The following is a 17,129-nucleotide window of genomic DNA, read 5'->3' as shown; positions in this document are numbered from 1 at the left end:
GAAGTTAATAATCTTGCTACCCACTACCAATTGACCTACAATGAAACAAGAATACTAATTTGACATGGGTGTATACTTACAACTTTTAATCACCTCAAATTAGTATTAGTTAGTTGGCTAAATTGATATTTAACATCTTCAAATTTCTTCAAAAATATATATCCTATTTTCACTCTACCTCATTGGGAGCCTGGGAAGAATCAATACACAAACAAAAAAACTCTAAGTAGTAGACCAGTAGTATAAATTAGTACATAACAGTAATTAACAAGTTGACTATTACTAAAAAATAAATACGTTATTTCTAGCTAGGGCGAATTAATGTTTGCTAAAGCGTGTGAACTAAATTAATATTAGAAAATCCAAAAATATTTGCAAAACAAAAGCTTTATAAGATAACGGAAATTAATTAGGTTTACATTAATAACAGGTTCTTGCTTAGCTCAATGTGAATCAAGTCAATCTAGTACGGTACCTAAGATCGATCATAATATAGTATACATATATTTTGCTACTAATTATGGTACAAATTCTTCGGTGTTCTACACTAACAAGTATTTCTGTTTTAATCTCACTTAGTCTTTATTATTCTATCTTGTATTAATTATCACATTTCTTATGCGGGACAACACAGCACAAAACGCGCTTTCACACCACTTCATGGTCTAGTTGCATTCCTATAAATACCCCTCTCATGAATCCGTAAACCTCAGTTGTGTATGATTTCAACAATTTTTCATATGGCAACTTCGAAAGTTCTAAGCATTGTTCTCGTTGTGTTCTTGGGTTTAAGTATATGTTCTACGGCTAGAACATTACTCACCTATAGGGATGTAGGTGGCACGTAGGAGGATTCGGTGGAGGTGAAGTCTCAAGCAGTGAATATGGAGGAGGGCCTAGTGAACCAGGAGGTGGTGGTTATGGAGAAGGACGTGCTCCGAGCAGATATGGGGGACCACCTAGTAGACCAGGTGAAGGAGATGATACACCACGTGGTGGATATGGAGGTCCTCAAGGACCAAGCAAAGGAGGTAGTGCTCCAGAATGTGGAGGACCAGGTTGTGGAATTGGGGGTGGACCATATGGCAGTGATTGTTCTGGTGGAGGTCCTGAAGAGCCAGGTGAAGGAGGTGGTGCTCCAAGAGGATGTGGAGGACCAAGTTGTGGAACTGAGGGTGGATCATATGGAAGTGATTGTCCTGGTGGAGGTCCTAAAGAACCAGGTGAAGGAGGTGGTGCTCCAGGAGGATGTGGAGGACCAAGTTGTGGAACTGAGGGTGGACCATATGGCAGTGATTGTCCTGGTGGAGGTCCTGAAGAACCAAGTGAAGGAGGTGGTGCTCCAAGAGGATGTGGAGGACCAAGTTGTGGAACTGGGGGTGGACCATATGGCAGTGATTGTCTTGGTGGAGGTCCTGAAAAACCAGGTGAAGGAGGTGGTGCTCCAGGAGGATGTGTAGGACCAAGTTGTGGAATCGGGGGTGGACCATATGATAGTGGTCGTCCTGGTGGAGGTCCTAAAGAACCAGGTGAAGGAGGTGGTGCTCCAGGAGGATGTGTAGGACCAAGTTGTGGAATCGGGGGTGGACCATATGATAGTGGTCGTCCTGGTGGAGGTCCTAAAGAACCAGGTGAAGGAGGTGGTGCTCCAGGAGGATGTGTAGGACCAAGTTGTGGAATCGGGGGTGGACCATATGATAGTGGTCGTCCTGGTGGAGGTCCTAAAGAACCAGGTGAAGGAGGTGGTGCTCCAGGAGGATGTGTAGGACCAAGTTGTGGAATCGGGGGTGGACCATATGATAGTGGTCGTCCTGGTGGAGGTCCTAAAGAACCAGGTGAAGGAGGTGGTGCTCCAGGAGGATGTGTAGGACCAAGTTGTGGAATCGGGGGTGGACCATATGATAGTGGTCGTCCTGGTGGAGGTCCTAAAGAACCAGGTGAAGGAGGTGGTGCTCCAGGAGGATGTGTAGGACCAAGTTGTGGAATCGGGGGTGGACCATATGATAGTGGTCGTCCTGGTGGAGGTCCTAAAGAACCAGGTGAAGGAGGTGGTGCTCCAGGAGGATGTGTAGGACCAAGTTGTGGAATCGGGGGTGGACCATATGATAGTGGTCGTCCTGGTGGAGGTCCTAAAGAACCAGGTGAAGGAGGTGGTGCTCCAGGAGGATGTGTAGGACCAAGTTGTGGAATCGGGGGTGGACCATATGATAGTGGTCGTCCTGGTGGAGGTCCTAAAGAACCAGGTGAAGGAGGTGGTGCTCCAGGAGGATGTGTAGGACCAAGTTGTGGAATCGGGGGTGGACCATATGATAGTGGTCGTCCTGGTGGAGGTCCTAAAGAACCAGGTGAAGGAGGTGGTGCTCCAGGAGGATGTGTAGGACCAAGTTGTGGAATCGGGGGTGGACCATATGATAGTGGTCGTCCTGGTGGAGGTCCTAAAGAACCAGGTGAAGGAGGTGGTGCTCCAGGAGGATGTGTAGGACCAAGTTGTGGAATCGGGGGTGGACCATATGATAGTGGTCGTCCTGGTGGAGGTCCTAAAGAACCAGGTGAAGGAGGTGGTGCTCCAGGAGGATGTGTAGGACCAAGTTGTGGAATCGGGGGTGGACCATATGATAGTGGTCGTCCTGGTGGAGGTCCTAAAGAACCAGGTGAAGGAGGTGGTGCTCCAGGAGGATGTGTAGGACCAAGTTGTGGAATCGGGGGTGGACCATATGATAGTGGTCGTCCTGGTGGAGGTCCTAAAGAACCAGGTGAAGGAGGTGGTGCTCCAAGAGGATGTGAAGGACCAGGTTGTGGAACTGGGGGTGGACCATATGGCAGTGGTTGTCCTAGTGGAGGTCCTGAAGAACCAGGTGAAGGAGGTGGTGCTCCAAGAGGATGTGGAGGACCAGGTTGTAAAATTGGGGGTGGACCGTATGGTGGTGGTTATTCTAGTGGAGGTCTTGGAGAACTAAGCAAAGGAGGTGGTGCTCAAGGAGGATGTGGAGGACAAAGTGTAAGAACTCGAGGTGGACCATATGGCGGTGATTATCCTGGTGGAGGTCCTGGAGGACCATGCGAAGGAAGTGGTGCTTCTGGAGGATCACCTAGTGGACCAATGGAAGGAGGTAGTGCTTCAGGTGGATATAGAGGACCACCTGGTGGTCCAAGCGAAGGAGGCGATGTACCAGGTAGTGGATATGGAGATTCTAGTGGTGCGAAGGGTGGACCATATGGTAGTCATTATCCTAGTGGAGTTTTTGGTGGCGACAACGGTGGTCCTGAAAGTATCCGTTATGAGGGTGTTCATTCTAATGGTTAGAACTAACTTTATAATATTTTTACCAAATGAGATTATAGTAACACAAATAAAATGAAAAGTGAATTGTAAGAACGGTTGACATTTTCAACTAGGGATTGAAAACACTTGTTCTAGATGATGTTAATATTAAACCAAGAGTTGAAAATTGATGATCTATGGTAATAAAACAATAATATTTATGCTAGACTCAACACAAATTATATATTAAAGACATTTGTTAACATTTTCTTTAAAATATTTACCACAAAGTTTATGGACATTGTTAATATATTTTTATGTATATATCTAAATGAATAACACATTCCCAACTAATTCTTTTGTAAATAAATTTTCAGACTAAATTAATTAACATAAGATTTACTTGATAATAACTAAATTAATTACTAACTAATCAAAATTACAAACAAAAAATTCATTTAATGATATTTTAAAATTTTGAAATATTTAAAAGATTATTGTGACTGCGTGACTAAAAATATTGTTTATCTTCAAGATTTTAAGTTATAAAGATTGTTTATCGCCAAGATTTTAAGTTATCTATAACACAACTTTGATTAAGACAGTATTTAGCCGATCTAAACACGGGGAGATTTAAACCGTAGACCTTAACTTCATTACAGAGAGTATTTAAGACTGACTTCCATTGATCTATACCAGAATCATATTCACAACAACTTCAAACAATTTTTATGCATGTAACATGAAAAAAAGAGATATTCAACAATTTTTACATGAAAGGGAACCTTAAAACCAACCATTCTCTCATCTCATTAGCTAGATTTAGATGAATGTGTCAAGTCTGAGATCATGGAATCAACTTCATCTTCATCTTCTTCCATGTCAGTCACACACTTATCATATGCTTCCGTCGAATCACATTTACCCTTTTGTTCCTCATCAGAATCATGTTTATTACCCTTTTGTCCCTCATCGGAATCATGTTTATTATTACCCTTCTGTCCCTCTTCAGAATCATGTTTATTATTACCCTTCTGTCCCTCATCAGAATCATGTTTATTACCCTTTTGTCCTTCATCAGAATCATGTTTATTGTCTGAACTTGAATTTGGAACTTTCTCTTCATTTTCCACCACACTCGAAAACCAAGGTGTACCTTGTCGTGCATAAAACAGTATGTATGCCTCGTGAGTCAGGACCTCCTCTTCAAAAACACTAGAAACCTGAACAAGATCAATTAATTAAACGACAATTAATAATTCACATTTGAACAAATTAAAAACAACAAAATCATCTAAAACATTCATTAAATAAGCACAATCTATCTGCAAAAGACACTTTTGAAAAAAAATTAAATGTTTAAATTTAAAGTAGTAAACTAATAGCAATATTTAAATTGCATTAATTAAACAATGCAAGAGCCGATGAAAGAATCAATACTTTCACTCTTTTTAATTTCAATCATAGCCTATATAAATATGTAATGTAAAATGGTTAAGATAAACTATGAGAAGAATTTTTCATTGATATTTTACCATAGAGTCATCCATCAAATGCCATTTGTCTGGAGAAGAACGAACAAAGCAAAAGTAATGCCCTGAATTTGGGGAAGATCCCCTATGCTCAACAACTGCATATAGATCATATTTCAAAGGTACCTGTTACACAAAAAATGAATATAAGAAAAATGACTTTACGTGGAATAAAAATTGAAACACAATTGAAATAAACCCATTCTAAAAACCATGGTTTTGAATTGTAATCGACAGCCATAATTGCAACACAACCATTTTAGATGTCTTCGCAACCACAATATAAATGTTTGCCTTGTAACACTTACTACACCCCGCAATTTAAAATTATGCCAAAAAAATGTATGAAGGTGGAAAATGAATTTCAAACTTACAATGTCACTGCCATTAGCAGAGGTATAAGGCTGCAAATCCAAGTCCTTAGTGAAATAAACATGACTGTCAACCTTTTTGACAGTGTTTCCATCTTTTTTAAACCTTTTCAAATGAAATGCAGCAACTGAAGGTGCTTTATCAAGCATAAGCTGTTTCTCCATGGTAACTACTTCGTTGCAGCTACTACATGTAAACTTTGAATCCATCTTTTCTACCATTGTGAAAGATTCCAGAGCACATTGAATGGTACTCACATCTTCTATTTCTAAACTCAAGTCAATAATTGGCTCGAAAGTATCAGAAGTGTGACCACAGCAGCAACATCGAAGCTGAATAATAACAAACAACATCAAAACAAGATTAAATCATCTAATAATAACAAAGCACGAATTAAGAAGTATATTTTAAATTAAGGTAGCTAGCAACCAAGGTTTTAAAATTAAGCAGTTTATTCGACCCCATTGACAGCAATTGTGACTGAATCAACCATACTAATCTGCAATGTTCTCCTATATCAAGAATCACTTTTTAAATTGCGGTTCACGAATGCAACTTGCAACTGTAGCTGTAGTATGGTAATTTCAACTTCAGTTTTAGCTACATTATTATGCAACAATGCAAACATTATTTTCGGCATAATTTTGATTGAAACTCCAATTTAAAATCATCATTTCAATTATAAAGTCCTGATTTAATTTGTAGCTTACTAGTAGATTGTATTTCCAAACTTATTTTAAAACATTAAATGCGATTATAATTTAAAACTTAAAAAGGAGTTAATCCCTATTATCCTAAAATTGGAATAATTGAGCATCATACTTTACTGACAAGACGACCCCCAAATATTTGATCAACTAGATTATCTTCTCCAATTGGAAAACATCTTTGAAGTTTATTCAATGCGCATTGCATAAACTCGTGTGCATCCTCCTGCTGATGTTTTCTAAAACTAGATGAAAATTCTGTTACCATATATGTAAGTCATGGATCACAATTCACAACACATTCTAATAATAAATAAATAAATTTTCACAACAACAATATAAAAATAAAAATAAAAAGATACGGTTCAAATTTTCAACAAGCATCGTAGGTAAAACTGGATTTCGAGAAGGTTCTAAGGAAGCGTTAATGTGTTGACGGAAAGCACAAATAGCGCAGAAACCAACCACATTACCTGAAATAAAATTCAATTTCCATTTCCACAAATCAATATCTTGATATTATTTATTTAAAAAAAAAATTCAAGATAAATTTATATATATATATATCATTTTCCTCACAAGGAGAATTATGAGTTGAATAACGAAGACCAAGAAACAGTTGCACAGTGTGTGTAAAACACTGAAGTATAGCACTCATAAAACACGTGTTTCCCAAATTAGAAATTCCAGCTCCCTGCAAAACCAATCACATAAAGAATGAGAATATTGCACCTCTTCATGCATGCTTCGAGAAATTGAAATTATCACATGAAATTCAAATAATAATAAAAATAATGACGATAACGTACCACTAATTTCGATGAAGGTGACGTAGGCAGCGCGTCAGATTGAAAACCGTAATAATCAAAGGGTGTAGAATTCAAAGAGGAGGTATCACTACGAATTTCAAAATTTCTTCTACGACGATACAACGAATCAAGATTTGTACGAATACGAAACGGTCCATCGTAATCCTCTTCAGGGCTTGAAGGAGCAGGACCAAGAACGGAGGTTTCTTCGTCGAATTTATTGATCCACGAAGAAGAAGTCCAATCTTTGCAAAGCATATCTGGGTAAATATCATACGAAGGAAATACCATGTTCAGTGGTTCCGGTTCCGGTTCAGTTAACGACGGAAGATCGTCGAACACTTCTTCGCCGAAAGCCGCTGCGATTTGGGCGGCAGTCGGCGGTGGTGGTGGAGGTTTGCGTCGGGAGGTTGGTTTGGGAGGTGTTGGAGTAGGAGGTTCTGCATTGTGAGGGTTAGGGTTAGGTTCGGGATTTGGTTTGGGATCAGGAGCAGGTATGGGAGAAGAAAGAGTACCGGGTTCGGGTGTGATTCTTTTGCGTGAATTAGAAGGAGGTTCGGGTGTGGAGTTATTAGGTTCGGGTGAGGAGCTAGGTTCTGGAGAAGAAGAAGAAGAGGGAGAAGGAGAAGGAGAAGCTGATGAGGTTTTCTTGATAGGTTGAACACACATTTTTGGGAATTCTGAAACTGCTACAATTGGGTTTGATTGAATGAATGGTTATTATATTATTATTATTTATGAAAGTAATGTTGTTGAGAATTGAGAATAGGAGGAGGATGGTTTTTGTTAGTGAGTGAGTGTGTGTTGTTGTGGTTACAGAGTGTTCAAAAAAAGAGGAAATGGAGGGAAAATCACGAGGGAGGTGGTGATGTAACAGAGATGACTTTTAGAATTTTGTTTGAGTGACTAGCTGACCTGAGGTGTATTCTTTTAGACTGCTTTCTCACGCCTCTAACCGAAAGATTCTTACATCTTCATTCAACTCAACTAACTTCTTTGCTAGTATTCATCTCATCCCAAACAAAAAAATTAAGGCACTAAGAGACTTTTAAATCAACAATTAAAATATCAAAAAAAATTATTTTTATTATTTTATAAATATATATTTATTAATTATTATTTCATCTTCTCTCTATACTAATAATTTCTTTTAAAGTCTTTTATTAAAGTAAAATAAATACACATTTAAAAAAATCAAAACATAATATATTTTCACAAAATAAATAGAGGCATGAGGTTCTCTTTGATTCTATATCTTTTTGTTTTATTTTTGTTTTAACTAATAAATATAAGAGAACATATATCTCATATTTTACTTATCCTTTTTCTTTATAATTTTGAAAATAAGTTTAGCATTTTAAAAATATCATTTTAATTATTTTCATTTTTAAAAAAAAGTAATATTCCTAATTTATCTTTCATCTTCTCTTTGTCGCAATATTTATTAAACAAGTTTTCAATCTCTTTGTTAATGATTCAAAATAAACATAAATTATATAATAAAAATTTTCAGAAAGTAATCTGAGCCTCTTAGATATTTTCTTTTTCGTTGAGTTAAAGCAATTTTTAATACTATAAGAAAAATACACTATTCCTAGGGATTTTCTGAGGGGTACAAGCTCCTGGGAAACCAATTTTGGAAAAAATCGATTTCTCTATAGCTAATCTCTCACAAGTATTCTTCTGGGGATTAAAAATTTTAAAATTTAAAACTTCTGATAAGTGCATCCCTCGCAACTTATTCGAATCAAAAAATAAAAACTATCCAAGGTGCAATGCCTCGCAAATATTTATTTTAATGATTTTTAGGAGCAAGCCTTGCAAATTCTCACTTTAAACTTCTCTCTTCTTTCTCTCGCATCAAAATCACTCATAAAAAACCTCACTTTTTACTCACATTCTCACAACCCACTACACTGCAACTACCACCATTATGTTTTTGGTGTTATTGTTATAGTTGTTTGTTGCATTCAGTTGTCATTTATAATTATTCTATCTTTATGATGTTATTAATTTTTAAAATTTTTTAATTTTTTTATTTATTTTAAAAAATAAAAAAATTTATATTAATTAACTCATGCAATTGCACAGGGCTTCAACTTCAAATAAAACGTCAAATCTAATAATATTGTTTTGTTAGTTGAGATAACATTTAATGACTATATTTTTATTTAATTTATTAACATAATTATAGCTTTTGAATAAATGTAAAATAAAATTAAAAATTAAAAACATATTTTTTTGGGTTTTTTTTTCATACCCTCTTTATAAAAAATATTTACCTAAATATTTCCTTTTCAAAACTATATATCAAAATATCTCATTTTTATTCTCACTTACAAGTCGTCTTTCTCCTTAAGATAATTTTTTTTATAAAAAAATTCTTCAAATTAACAATATATATATATATATATATATATATATATATATATATATATATAATTCATAAAAAGACATACAAAAATATTACATAGATTAACTAGAAATTCCGTATAATATTTGGACAATGTTTTCGAGCATGACCAGTTAACCGACACAATCACACCCGTGTCTAAAAAATACGGACTATGTCGATTAACTAATCATACTCAAAAATATTGTCCAAACGTTACAGACAACTTTAGTCAATCTATATAATTTAAAATTTTTATTTATGTATTTTTATGAATTAATATTAATTATATATTTTAATTTCTTTTTTTTGTTAATTTAAAAAAAAAAGATTTTTTTTTTCAAAAAGTTGCCTTAAAGAAGTCGACTTTGCAAACTCGAACTTCCTTAAAGAAGTCGCCATTTACAAATGCGACTTGTAAGTGAGAATAAAAATAGAATAGTTTGGTATATAGTTTTTAAAATGGAGTATTTTGGTAAATTTTTTTGAAAAGAGGTTATTAATAGAAAAACTAATCTATTTTTTTAGTTAATTAATTCAATTCTGAAACAATAATAAATAAAAATAATATATTTTTTAATTACTTAATTTGAAAAAATTGTAAAAAATTAAAATTGTGGATTTTCTTAAGATTTGCTCATCAAAAAAATAACTTGACAACTCGTCAGTTCAAAATCATGGACCAAATAGTATTTTCCTCCAATATTATTGTCACCACACATTGGACCAAATAGTAGAATTATTTTCAATAATAGAAAAAAAAACATGGTAAGGCGGATTAGAGAAATCACTTAGAACATTATAATCACCTCATCCACTAATTTTTTTTTATCTTTTAACAAATTACGAATTAAGTAGAAATTTTTATGAGAAAAAATTCGATAAATCAAAATAATAAAAATTTAAATTTTGAAATAGAATTTTAAACTCCTTTTCAGATATTTCTATTATAATATCTATAGCGTATTTGAAACTTTTTGTATTATTCCAATAAAGCCTCCATATATTTTATTTTATAGAGATAAAAACTATTTATGAAAAATATTGTGGAGACTAAAAATGCTGAAAAAGAATTATAACTAAAACCAAAAATTTAATATTTTATAAAAATTAAAAATATATTTAACAATAATAATAAAAATTCATTTTGATTGACCTCTTAATTAATATATGTACCTCTGTTGAAATCCACAATAATAATAAAAATCAGTTTTTTTTTTATTTAAAAATAATTTGTGTATTAAGGGATAATTTTTATAATAATGATTAAAAGTGGTGGCAGTTGCCACTGGTCAAAGTGGTAGTCATCGGCTATTAGTGATTACATGTTAGTGTTGATACAAATAAGTTTATAAATTTGTAATTTTGAGATTTGTTTTAAAATTCAGTAAAAATATAAACTAATATAATTTTACTGAAACATATTTTGTATTTAAATAAAAAATTAAAAACATAGAATGATCCAAAACATTAGTTATCATATATTTTATGTTTGAATAAATTCTTAGTCATTATAAAATTATTTTACACACATTTGTAGTCTTTGTTAGAATATGGAATATATATTTTAGAATTTTTTTTTGCAAATATTTTACAGAATTATAAAATTTCTTATACAAAAAATTTTAAATTTTTTGACTTGTGATTAATTAAATATAAATTTGTTAAATGTTAAAAGCTTCAGATAAAAATATGGACCTAAAAATTAAATTTTAAACTTATTTTTTGTGAAAAAGTTACTTAAAATGTTGTTAATATGACAACTAAAAAATCATTCAAAGATATTTGATAACATTCCAACACCACAAAAACTGCATATATAATAATTTTATAACAAATAAAAATGTAACTTTTTTACCATAACATAACTAAAAAATAAAAAATAAAAAATTTATTTAACCCTAACTTTTATAAGTCAAAAACTGACAATATATGGCATTCATGAATCATTGTAACTGTTTAGATATTGTATACTTACCATAAATAAAACTTATAGATGGAAATTCACTATTAATTTAAAGAAATAATTAAATTTCAGAATCCGATTTTTTTTATGAAGTAATTTAATATAATATACGGTTAAAGAATTAATGTTCTTTCCATATATTTGAATGGCTTGTATGTAACTAAACTAGATTATGTTGATTTATATTCCTCTATAAATATATTATATGTGTGTGAGTGTTTGCATATCTATCTAAACCAAAAAGAGTGAGTGCATAGCAATTTGTGTATCCAAATTCCAAATACAAATCATGAGTCATAGAAACACACGTGTTATTGAATGTCTTGTGTGCCGTCAACAAAGAAGAAGGCATAATCAAGAGTGTGAAATGGGGCAGTACTTTCCAATCGATAGACATGAAGATTTTGATCGTGCTTGTTATATTTTCGGATTAAACAATATTATAAGGCTTATGCAATCGGTTGAAAAACACCAACGCCATGCTGCTGGAAATTCAATTCTCTTGGAAGGTAGAGCTTGGAGATTATACCCAAGTAGTGGTTTACTTGGATATCAATTGGAATTAGGTTCACAAGTATCTTCCTCTTTGATTGAACTACAAAATGCAAATAGACTTTTGGAACTTTGTAGGAATCATGCAAATCAAGACCATGATGAAAGCAACAATCCCCTTTTGTCTCTTTCACTTGCTACTCCCTCTTCAAACCCTCATTTGAGTAACCAACTTGGGAGTTCTGCCTCACAAATGTCAAGCTTGGCTATAACGGTGAGATATTCTATCATCTTTAATCATCAATTTTTTTTTTTTATGGATTTGACTTCTTTTAGGTGATCGTTAAAATCGTTTTAAACATTTTTGAAGTCTTAATCTAATTTTTAAAGTTGGATTCCAAATAAAAACAAATACGAAGAATTCAAACTATTTTATTTGAGATATAAATAATATTTAAATACAATTTCAAATTAATATTTAGAAAAATGTTTAGGGTCTAAAAAGTTCGAGGCTCTAGGCAATTGGGATGTGAGCCCTACTCATAGCCGGCCCTAGTAATCATCAATTTACTATACAGAGAGGATATATTTAACTGATTTTGATCATAAATATAAGAATAAATTAAATCAATAGACTGATGTATGTATTTTAAATTTTAGATTAAATATATCAATTTTTATTAATTTAACCGTTGAATTTAATTATTATAAATTTAAATTACATACTTATAATGTGAATTATTTATTTTTGAATAGAGAAATCAAAACATCTATCATATTCTTTTCACTTTTTAATTTAAATTAAATCAACCTTAGCCTATTGAGCACATGGGTGGCGTGGAGACTATGGAAGCTTACAAGATAAACCAAATTATGAGTACTCGCGAAAGAGGAGAATCAAGGTATATTTCGTGTTCTGTGAAGAGTCAATTATGTTCATATTTTTTTCAAAAATATTTCACGAACACCTAATTTTTCACAGGCATATGACATTTAATTAATCACTCAAAAAATGTAATTATTTCAGTTAAATAGATAATTGTTTTAGAGTATATTGAAAATTGTGATTAATCACGTCGTTGAATTAATCACGATTTGACTGTAATTTAAATTAACTATCTACTGAATTGAATTAATTACATTTTTAGACTCGATTAAATCAAGCATTGTGTAGGTGTATAAAAAATGTTTTTATATCATTAGTGTACTTATGTTATTTTATATTTACTTCTAAAATACATTTCATATCAAATTTTGGAACATAGCAACACTGCATCAAACAGAAATACAACTCTTCAAGAGCTACAGGCTGATGACAAAGGAAAACAAATTGTTGTTGAAGAAAATGAGTCTGAAGCCACAAATGAGGAGGAAGATTCTACTCCAATGGAGATTAATGCAGAACCTGGAGAGTAGAATATGATATTTATAATTGTTCTGTTTGATGTTATGTCTTAGATGTGTATTTGCTTGGTCTTATGATTATGTATCCTGCTCCTTTTGGACAGCTTCTCTGTTTTCTGTTTTTGTAATCTCTCTGTACATTTTCATTATCCTTACATTCCTTATGCAAGGTGATGTTTGCTTTCGTTATATATTGCATCCAAAGTGACCCAAATAATTGATTTAGACCTCTTTACTTAATAAAAAATTTATAAAAAAAATTATACTTAATAAAAAAATATCTCATATTTTAATTTTTTTAAATATAAAATTAATAAAATCTTATCTAAAATTAATATTATCTTAATAAATATTAATTTTATTATCAATTGAAAAAAATATTATGCACAGTTGACTATATTAGTTTAATAAATAATTTTCTATTCTAAATGTCTAAAATATATATTTTTTTACTAAAATATAATTTTAGGCTCTAAAAATACTCATATTAAAATTCGCTTTAAGATTCTCAATATCTTTGGTCAGTCCTAGTTAGAGCTGTCAATTTCACAAATCCACTAATTATTGTCCTCAACCCACATATTGGAGAGGCAAAAACTTTTATAGTTTAAAAGGCCTCAAAAAAAATTTTCGATAAAAACATTTTTAATTTTTTCTTATAAAACAATATTTACAATCTTTTTTTCTCAAAATTTTTTTGATTTGAGAAAAAAAATATTTTTGATTTTCTTGAGAATATTTTTTGATATTTATTCGAGAAAAATAAAATATAAAAAAAAATTCAAAAAATATATCTCAATTAACAAAACATTGGAATTTAGAAATAATTAAATAATGGATCGGGGCCTTAAAAAAATTATTTCAATAAGAGCCCTAATATTAATAGGGGTTTAGTATGAGATTTTTTAAAGAGGGCTTGAGACTTTGAGGTTTTATTGACGGCTCTACCTGCAATTGGCATTTTTCTATAAAAAAAAAATTATTTATTATCATCATTACCTCTCTTTTCAAACTTAATTTTTTTGTATTTCCTTTTAATTTGATTATTTTTGTATTATTAATAATTTGTTTGGAATGCATATTTGTATTTTAATATACTTAAATATTTTTTTTTAACTTTGAATCAATTTTATTATCATGAAATCTCAAAAGTTTTACTCACAAAACGGTATATCAATATATACATTGTCCTATTAAGTCTACATCTTGGTTGTGGTTTTTAAGTAAACTTTGTAAAAATTCTGCACTCTCATTATCTATGTGGTATTAACCCTTTAGCTTGCATGCAAATGGGTAATTATGCTCTCTTGTAATGGATTGTGTATCTTTTGTAGTCCTATACAATGTGCTTATTAAAAAGAAACATTGCCCTAAAAATAAGCTTGAAAATAGAAATCAAATCATGTTAATTTTGTTGTACGGGATTAAATATATTATATATATTTTAAACCATATGAAACTTTTCTTAATGTACTACTAAACCAATGAAGCTAGTTTGAGTTTAAGATCTCGCGTATATTAGTCACATTTCTCACCACAAGAAAATTGCTAGTGGCTTAAACCAGTCAACCAACCAAACCAAATGCCTATAAAAAGAATGGTCTATTTGATTAGCATGAAACTAATGTAATTCAATAACTCTTGATTTTATTGTAATTACATTATTGCATCTTTATAAGCAGTTAATAATATAAATAGGAGAAGAAGGGGTATAACCATTACCCAATAATAATATAACCAATTGATTAAATCATTCCGAACGAAGGAATTGTACATAATTATCGTGTTTGTGGTGAATTCGGATACATCGTCTATATTATATTGTTTTGTTTTTGTTCATTTGTCTTGTTTTCTTTACTGTAGCTTAGTCACGTTAAACTTTTTTAAAAAAGGAAACACAATTCAAATATCTCATTTCTTATGTTTCTCGTTCTACAATTGACATGACAATTTGGCTAAGCATTTAACCATGTTTGAGTAAAAATATGTTATTATGGCTAACTGTGGTGAAGAAGTTACAGGTGGAAACTTTAACAGACCTCCTCTCTTTGATGGAGATATATTCGAGTACTGTAAAAATAAACTTAAAAGTTTCTACATCTCTCATGATCCTAAACTCTATGACAAAGTCAAAGATGACTATGAGGCTTCAAAAGATGCAGGTGGTGTTGAAATATCCAGAAACGATCTCAACGCTAAACAAAAGAAGCAATATGAAATGCATCATAAAGCCATAATTTTCATGACGAATGATATCACCTTCAAAGAGTTTGAAAAATACTAGTGGAATTTTATCTTTTTAAATCGGTGAAAATGTACATTTTAAGTCAGCTTTGTGTCTGAGTTAACAACAAACGACTTAATAAACATATTATTTTTTAAGTCGTTTCATGAACCGACTTAACAGAGCTTCGTCCTGTTAAGTCGGTTCAGCTTAACTGACTTAAACATCATAAATTCAGTTCAATAAATCATATTTTTAAGTCGATTCTTTTGATCAACTAACTTAAAATATAGAATTAAAATAATCATTTTTTTAAAAAAAATCTTATTTTGTTTTTATGCTTCTGCTCCATACATATGTACAATATTTCGTATTAAATTTCAAATCATAATTTTGTACTTGCAACCACAATTTTATATAACCATCTAATAATCAAAATATACAATATTAGAAGTTCATACACAATATAGAGTACAAAGAAGATGTATCTCATTTTTTACTATTTTTGACAAGACAGAAAATGATTTAGATGTCCATTAATAAAATTAGGCTTAATTGCAGTTTTGGTCCCCCCTATTTTAGCTGAATCACATAAGTAGTCCCTCCATTTTATTTCTCCCCAGATTTGGTCTCTCAAACAGAATTTTAGTCCAAAACTTGATGAAATTTCATTTTTTTTAAGTCACACCACATCATTTATAATCATAGATTTCAGGTACAATTGTTGCACCACGAGATCTTGAGGCATGGTGTGATTTAAATAAACGTAAAAAAAAAATGAAAATTAATCAAATTTTGGACTAAAATTATGTTTGTGGGACCAAAACTGGGGAGAAATAAAATTGGGGGACTACTTTTGCGATTCAGCTAAAATAGGAGGACCAAAACTGCAATTAAGCCATAAAATTACAAAATCACAATGTAACAATGTTCACTAGACATATATTCAAGCATTGTCATTTTTTTCAATTAATTCCAAAATAAAATCCACACAGCGTTCTTGAAATTCTTTAATTTGATTTGATTGAAATAATGTTGAGTCATCAAATATCTAAACAAAAAAAAGCACAATCAATATCAGCTAAATCCTAATTTTTTATCATATAAGAACATTAAAAAAATACAATCAATAACAACTTATAATTTTTTATTATACGAACATAAAAAAAACACAAACAATAACAACTTACAAAAATTTACGTACTTGTTTCCATGAATCAACAATACCAGTTGTTACAATGTTTAACATATGTAACATGACATAGTAGTCACACTCATAATTTGATGCTTGTTTCTGACTCTAAAATTGAAATCACAAAAAAATGTTAAATACATAAAACTGTTATAATATTATAAATAAGTTTATTCATTTGTAAACTAGTCACTATAGGAAAACTTCATGTTATCTCTGGTTTAATTCTCAAACCTAGCAACCTATAATAACCTTCGAAAGTTCTACAAAATAAAAATAGTTATTAAAATTGTACTATAAAATATATTACAATACTTATGAACAATATAAATAAATTAAATACTTACAAATCAACAATGTGACATATATTTTTATCTTGCTTCTTTCTCAATGAACATATAAAGACTACATTAGGCTCCTTATAGTTAATAATAAGCAATTGTCAATGACGACTATAATAAACAATTAAATATGTTTATATTCAATTTTCTCTAAATCTGTTCACACACAAATTATACAAAATGGAAGATGTAGAATATGTAATTTGCAGTTATTTTGGAGTCTAGAAGTTTTATTTTGAAGTGTATTAAACAATTAGATTATGTTCTTTTAATTGTGACTCAATTGAAAATTTAACAGGGAATTTATAAATTTGGGGATGTTGAAGTTACAAGGGATACTCTGTCGAAATTTCGAGTAAAAAGTATATATATATTTTTGAAATGGTTAGAGAACGGTTTAGTTGTTTGATTGTTAAGTTAGTTGATAGGCTTGCTA

General features: G+C 31.4%; 2 protein-coding genes across 2 annotated transcripts; one reads left to right on the top strand and one right to left on the bottom strand.

Moving 5' to 3' along the window:
• Positions 1–3,886: 3,886 nt before the first annotated feature.
• LOC101508088 (ubiquitin carboxyl-terminal hydrolase 20-like) lies at positions 3,887–7,623 on the bottom strand. Its single transcript, XM_073370980.1, has 7 exons — positions 6,683–7,623; positions 6,453–6,567; positions 6,236–6,346; positions 5,989–6,131; positions 5,169–5,498; positions 4,798–4,920; positions 3,887–4,485 (listed from the first exon to the last, which is right to left on the bottom strand). The coding sequence occupies exons 1-7, from the start codon at positions 7,349–7,351 to the stop codon at positions 4,075–4,077; spliced, it is 1,902 nt and encodes a 633-aa protein (XP_073227081.1). The 5' UTR covers positions 7,352–7,623; the 3' UTR covers positions 3,887–4,074.
• Positions 7,624–11,284: 3,661 nt separating this feature from the next.
• Positions 11,285–13,141, top strand: LOC101506682 (LOB domain-containing protein 12-like). The gene is made up of 3 exons (XM_027336318.2): positions 11,285–11,806; positions 12,349–12,434; positions 12,798–13,141. Exons 1-3 carry the CDS (start codon positions 11,330–11,332, stop codon positions 12,946–12,948), a joined length of 714 nt encoding a protein of 237 aa, XP_027192119.1. The 5' UTR covers positions 11,285–11,329; the 3' UTR covers positions 12,949–13,141.
• The last annotated feature ends 3,988 nt before the right edge of the window (positions 13,142–17,129 follow it).

Source organism: Cicer arietinum, chromosome 7 (genome assembly GCF_000331145.2).
Source record: "Cicer arietinum cultivar CDC Frontier isolate Library 1 chromosome 7, Cicar.CDCFrontier_v2.0, whole genome shotgun sequence".
In the NCBI taxonomy this organism is placed as follows: Eukaryota; Viridiplantae; Streptophyta; class Magnoliopsida; order Fabales; family Fabaceae; genus Cicer; species Cicer arietinum.
The sequence above is the reverse complement of the archived record's forward strand: the minus strand, read 5'-3'. Positions and strand labels throughout refer to the sequence as shown.

Coding starts and splice junctions, on each gene's coding strand:
- LOC101506682 (XM_027336318.2), top strand. CDS start 11,330: ATGAGTCATAGAAACACACGTGTTATTGAATGTCTTGTGTGCCGTCAA. Junction 11,807..12,348: donor TGTCAAGCTTGGCTATAACG/GTGAGATATTCT, acceptor AATCAACCTTAG/CCTATTGAGCACATGGGTGG. Junction 12,435..12,797: donor CGCGAAAGAGGAGAATCAAG/GTATATTTCGTG, acceptor TTTGGAACATAG/CAACACTGCATCAAACAGAA.
- LOC101508088 (XM_073370980.1), bottom strand. CDS start 7,351: ATGTGTGTTCAACCTATCAAGAAAACCTCATCAGCTTCTCCTTCTCCT. Junction 5,499..5,988: donor GGGGTCGTCTTGTCAGTAAA/GTATGATGCTCA, acceptor GTTATTATTCAG/CTTCGATGTTGCTGCTGTGG. Junction 4,921..5,168: donor CTGCTAATGGCAGTGACATT/GTAAGTTTGAAA, acceptor TTTGTGTAACAG/GTACCTTTGAAATATGATCT.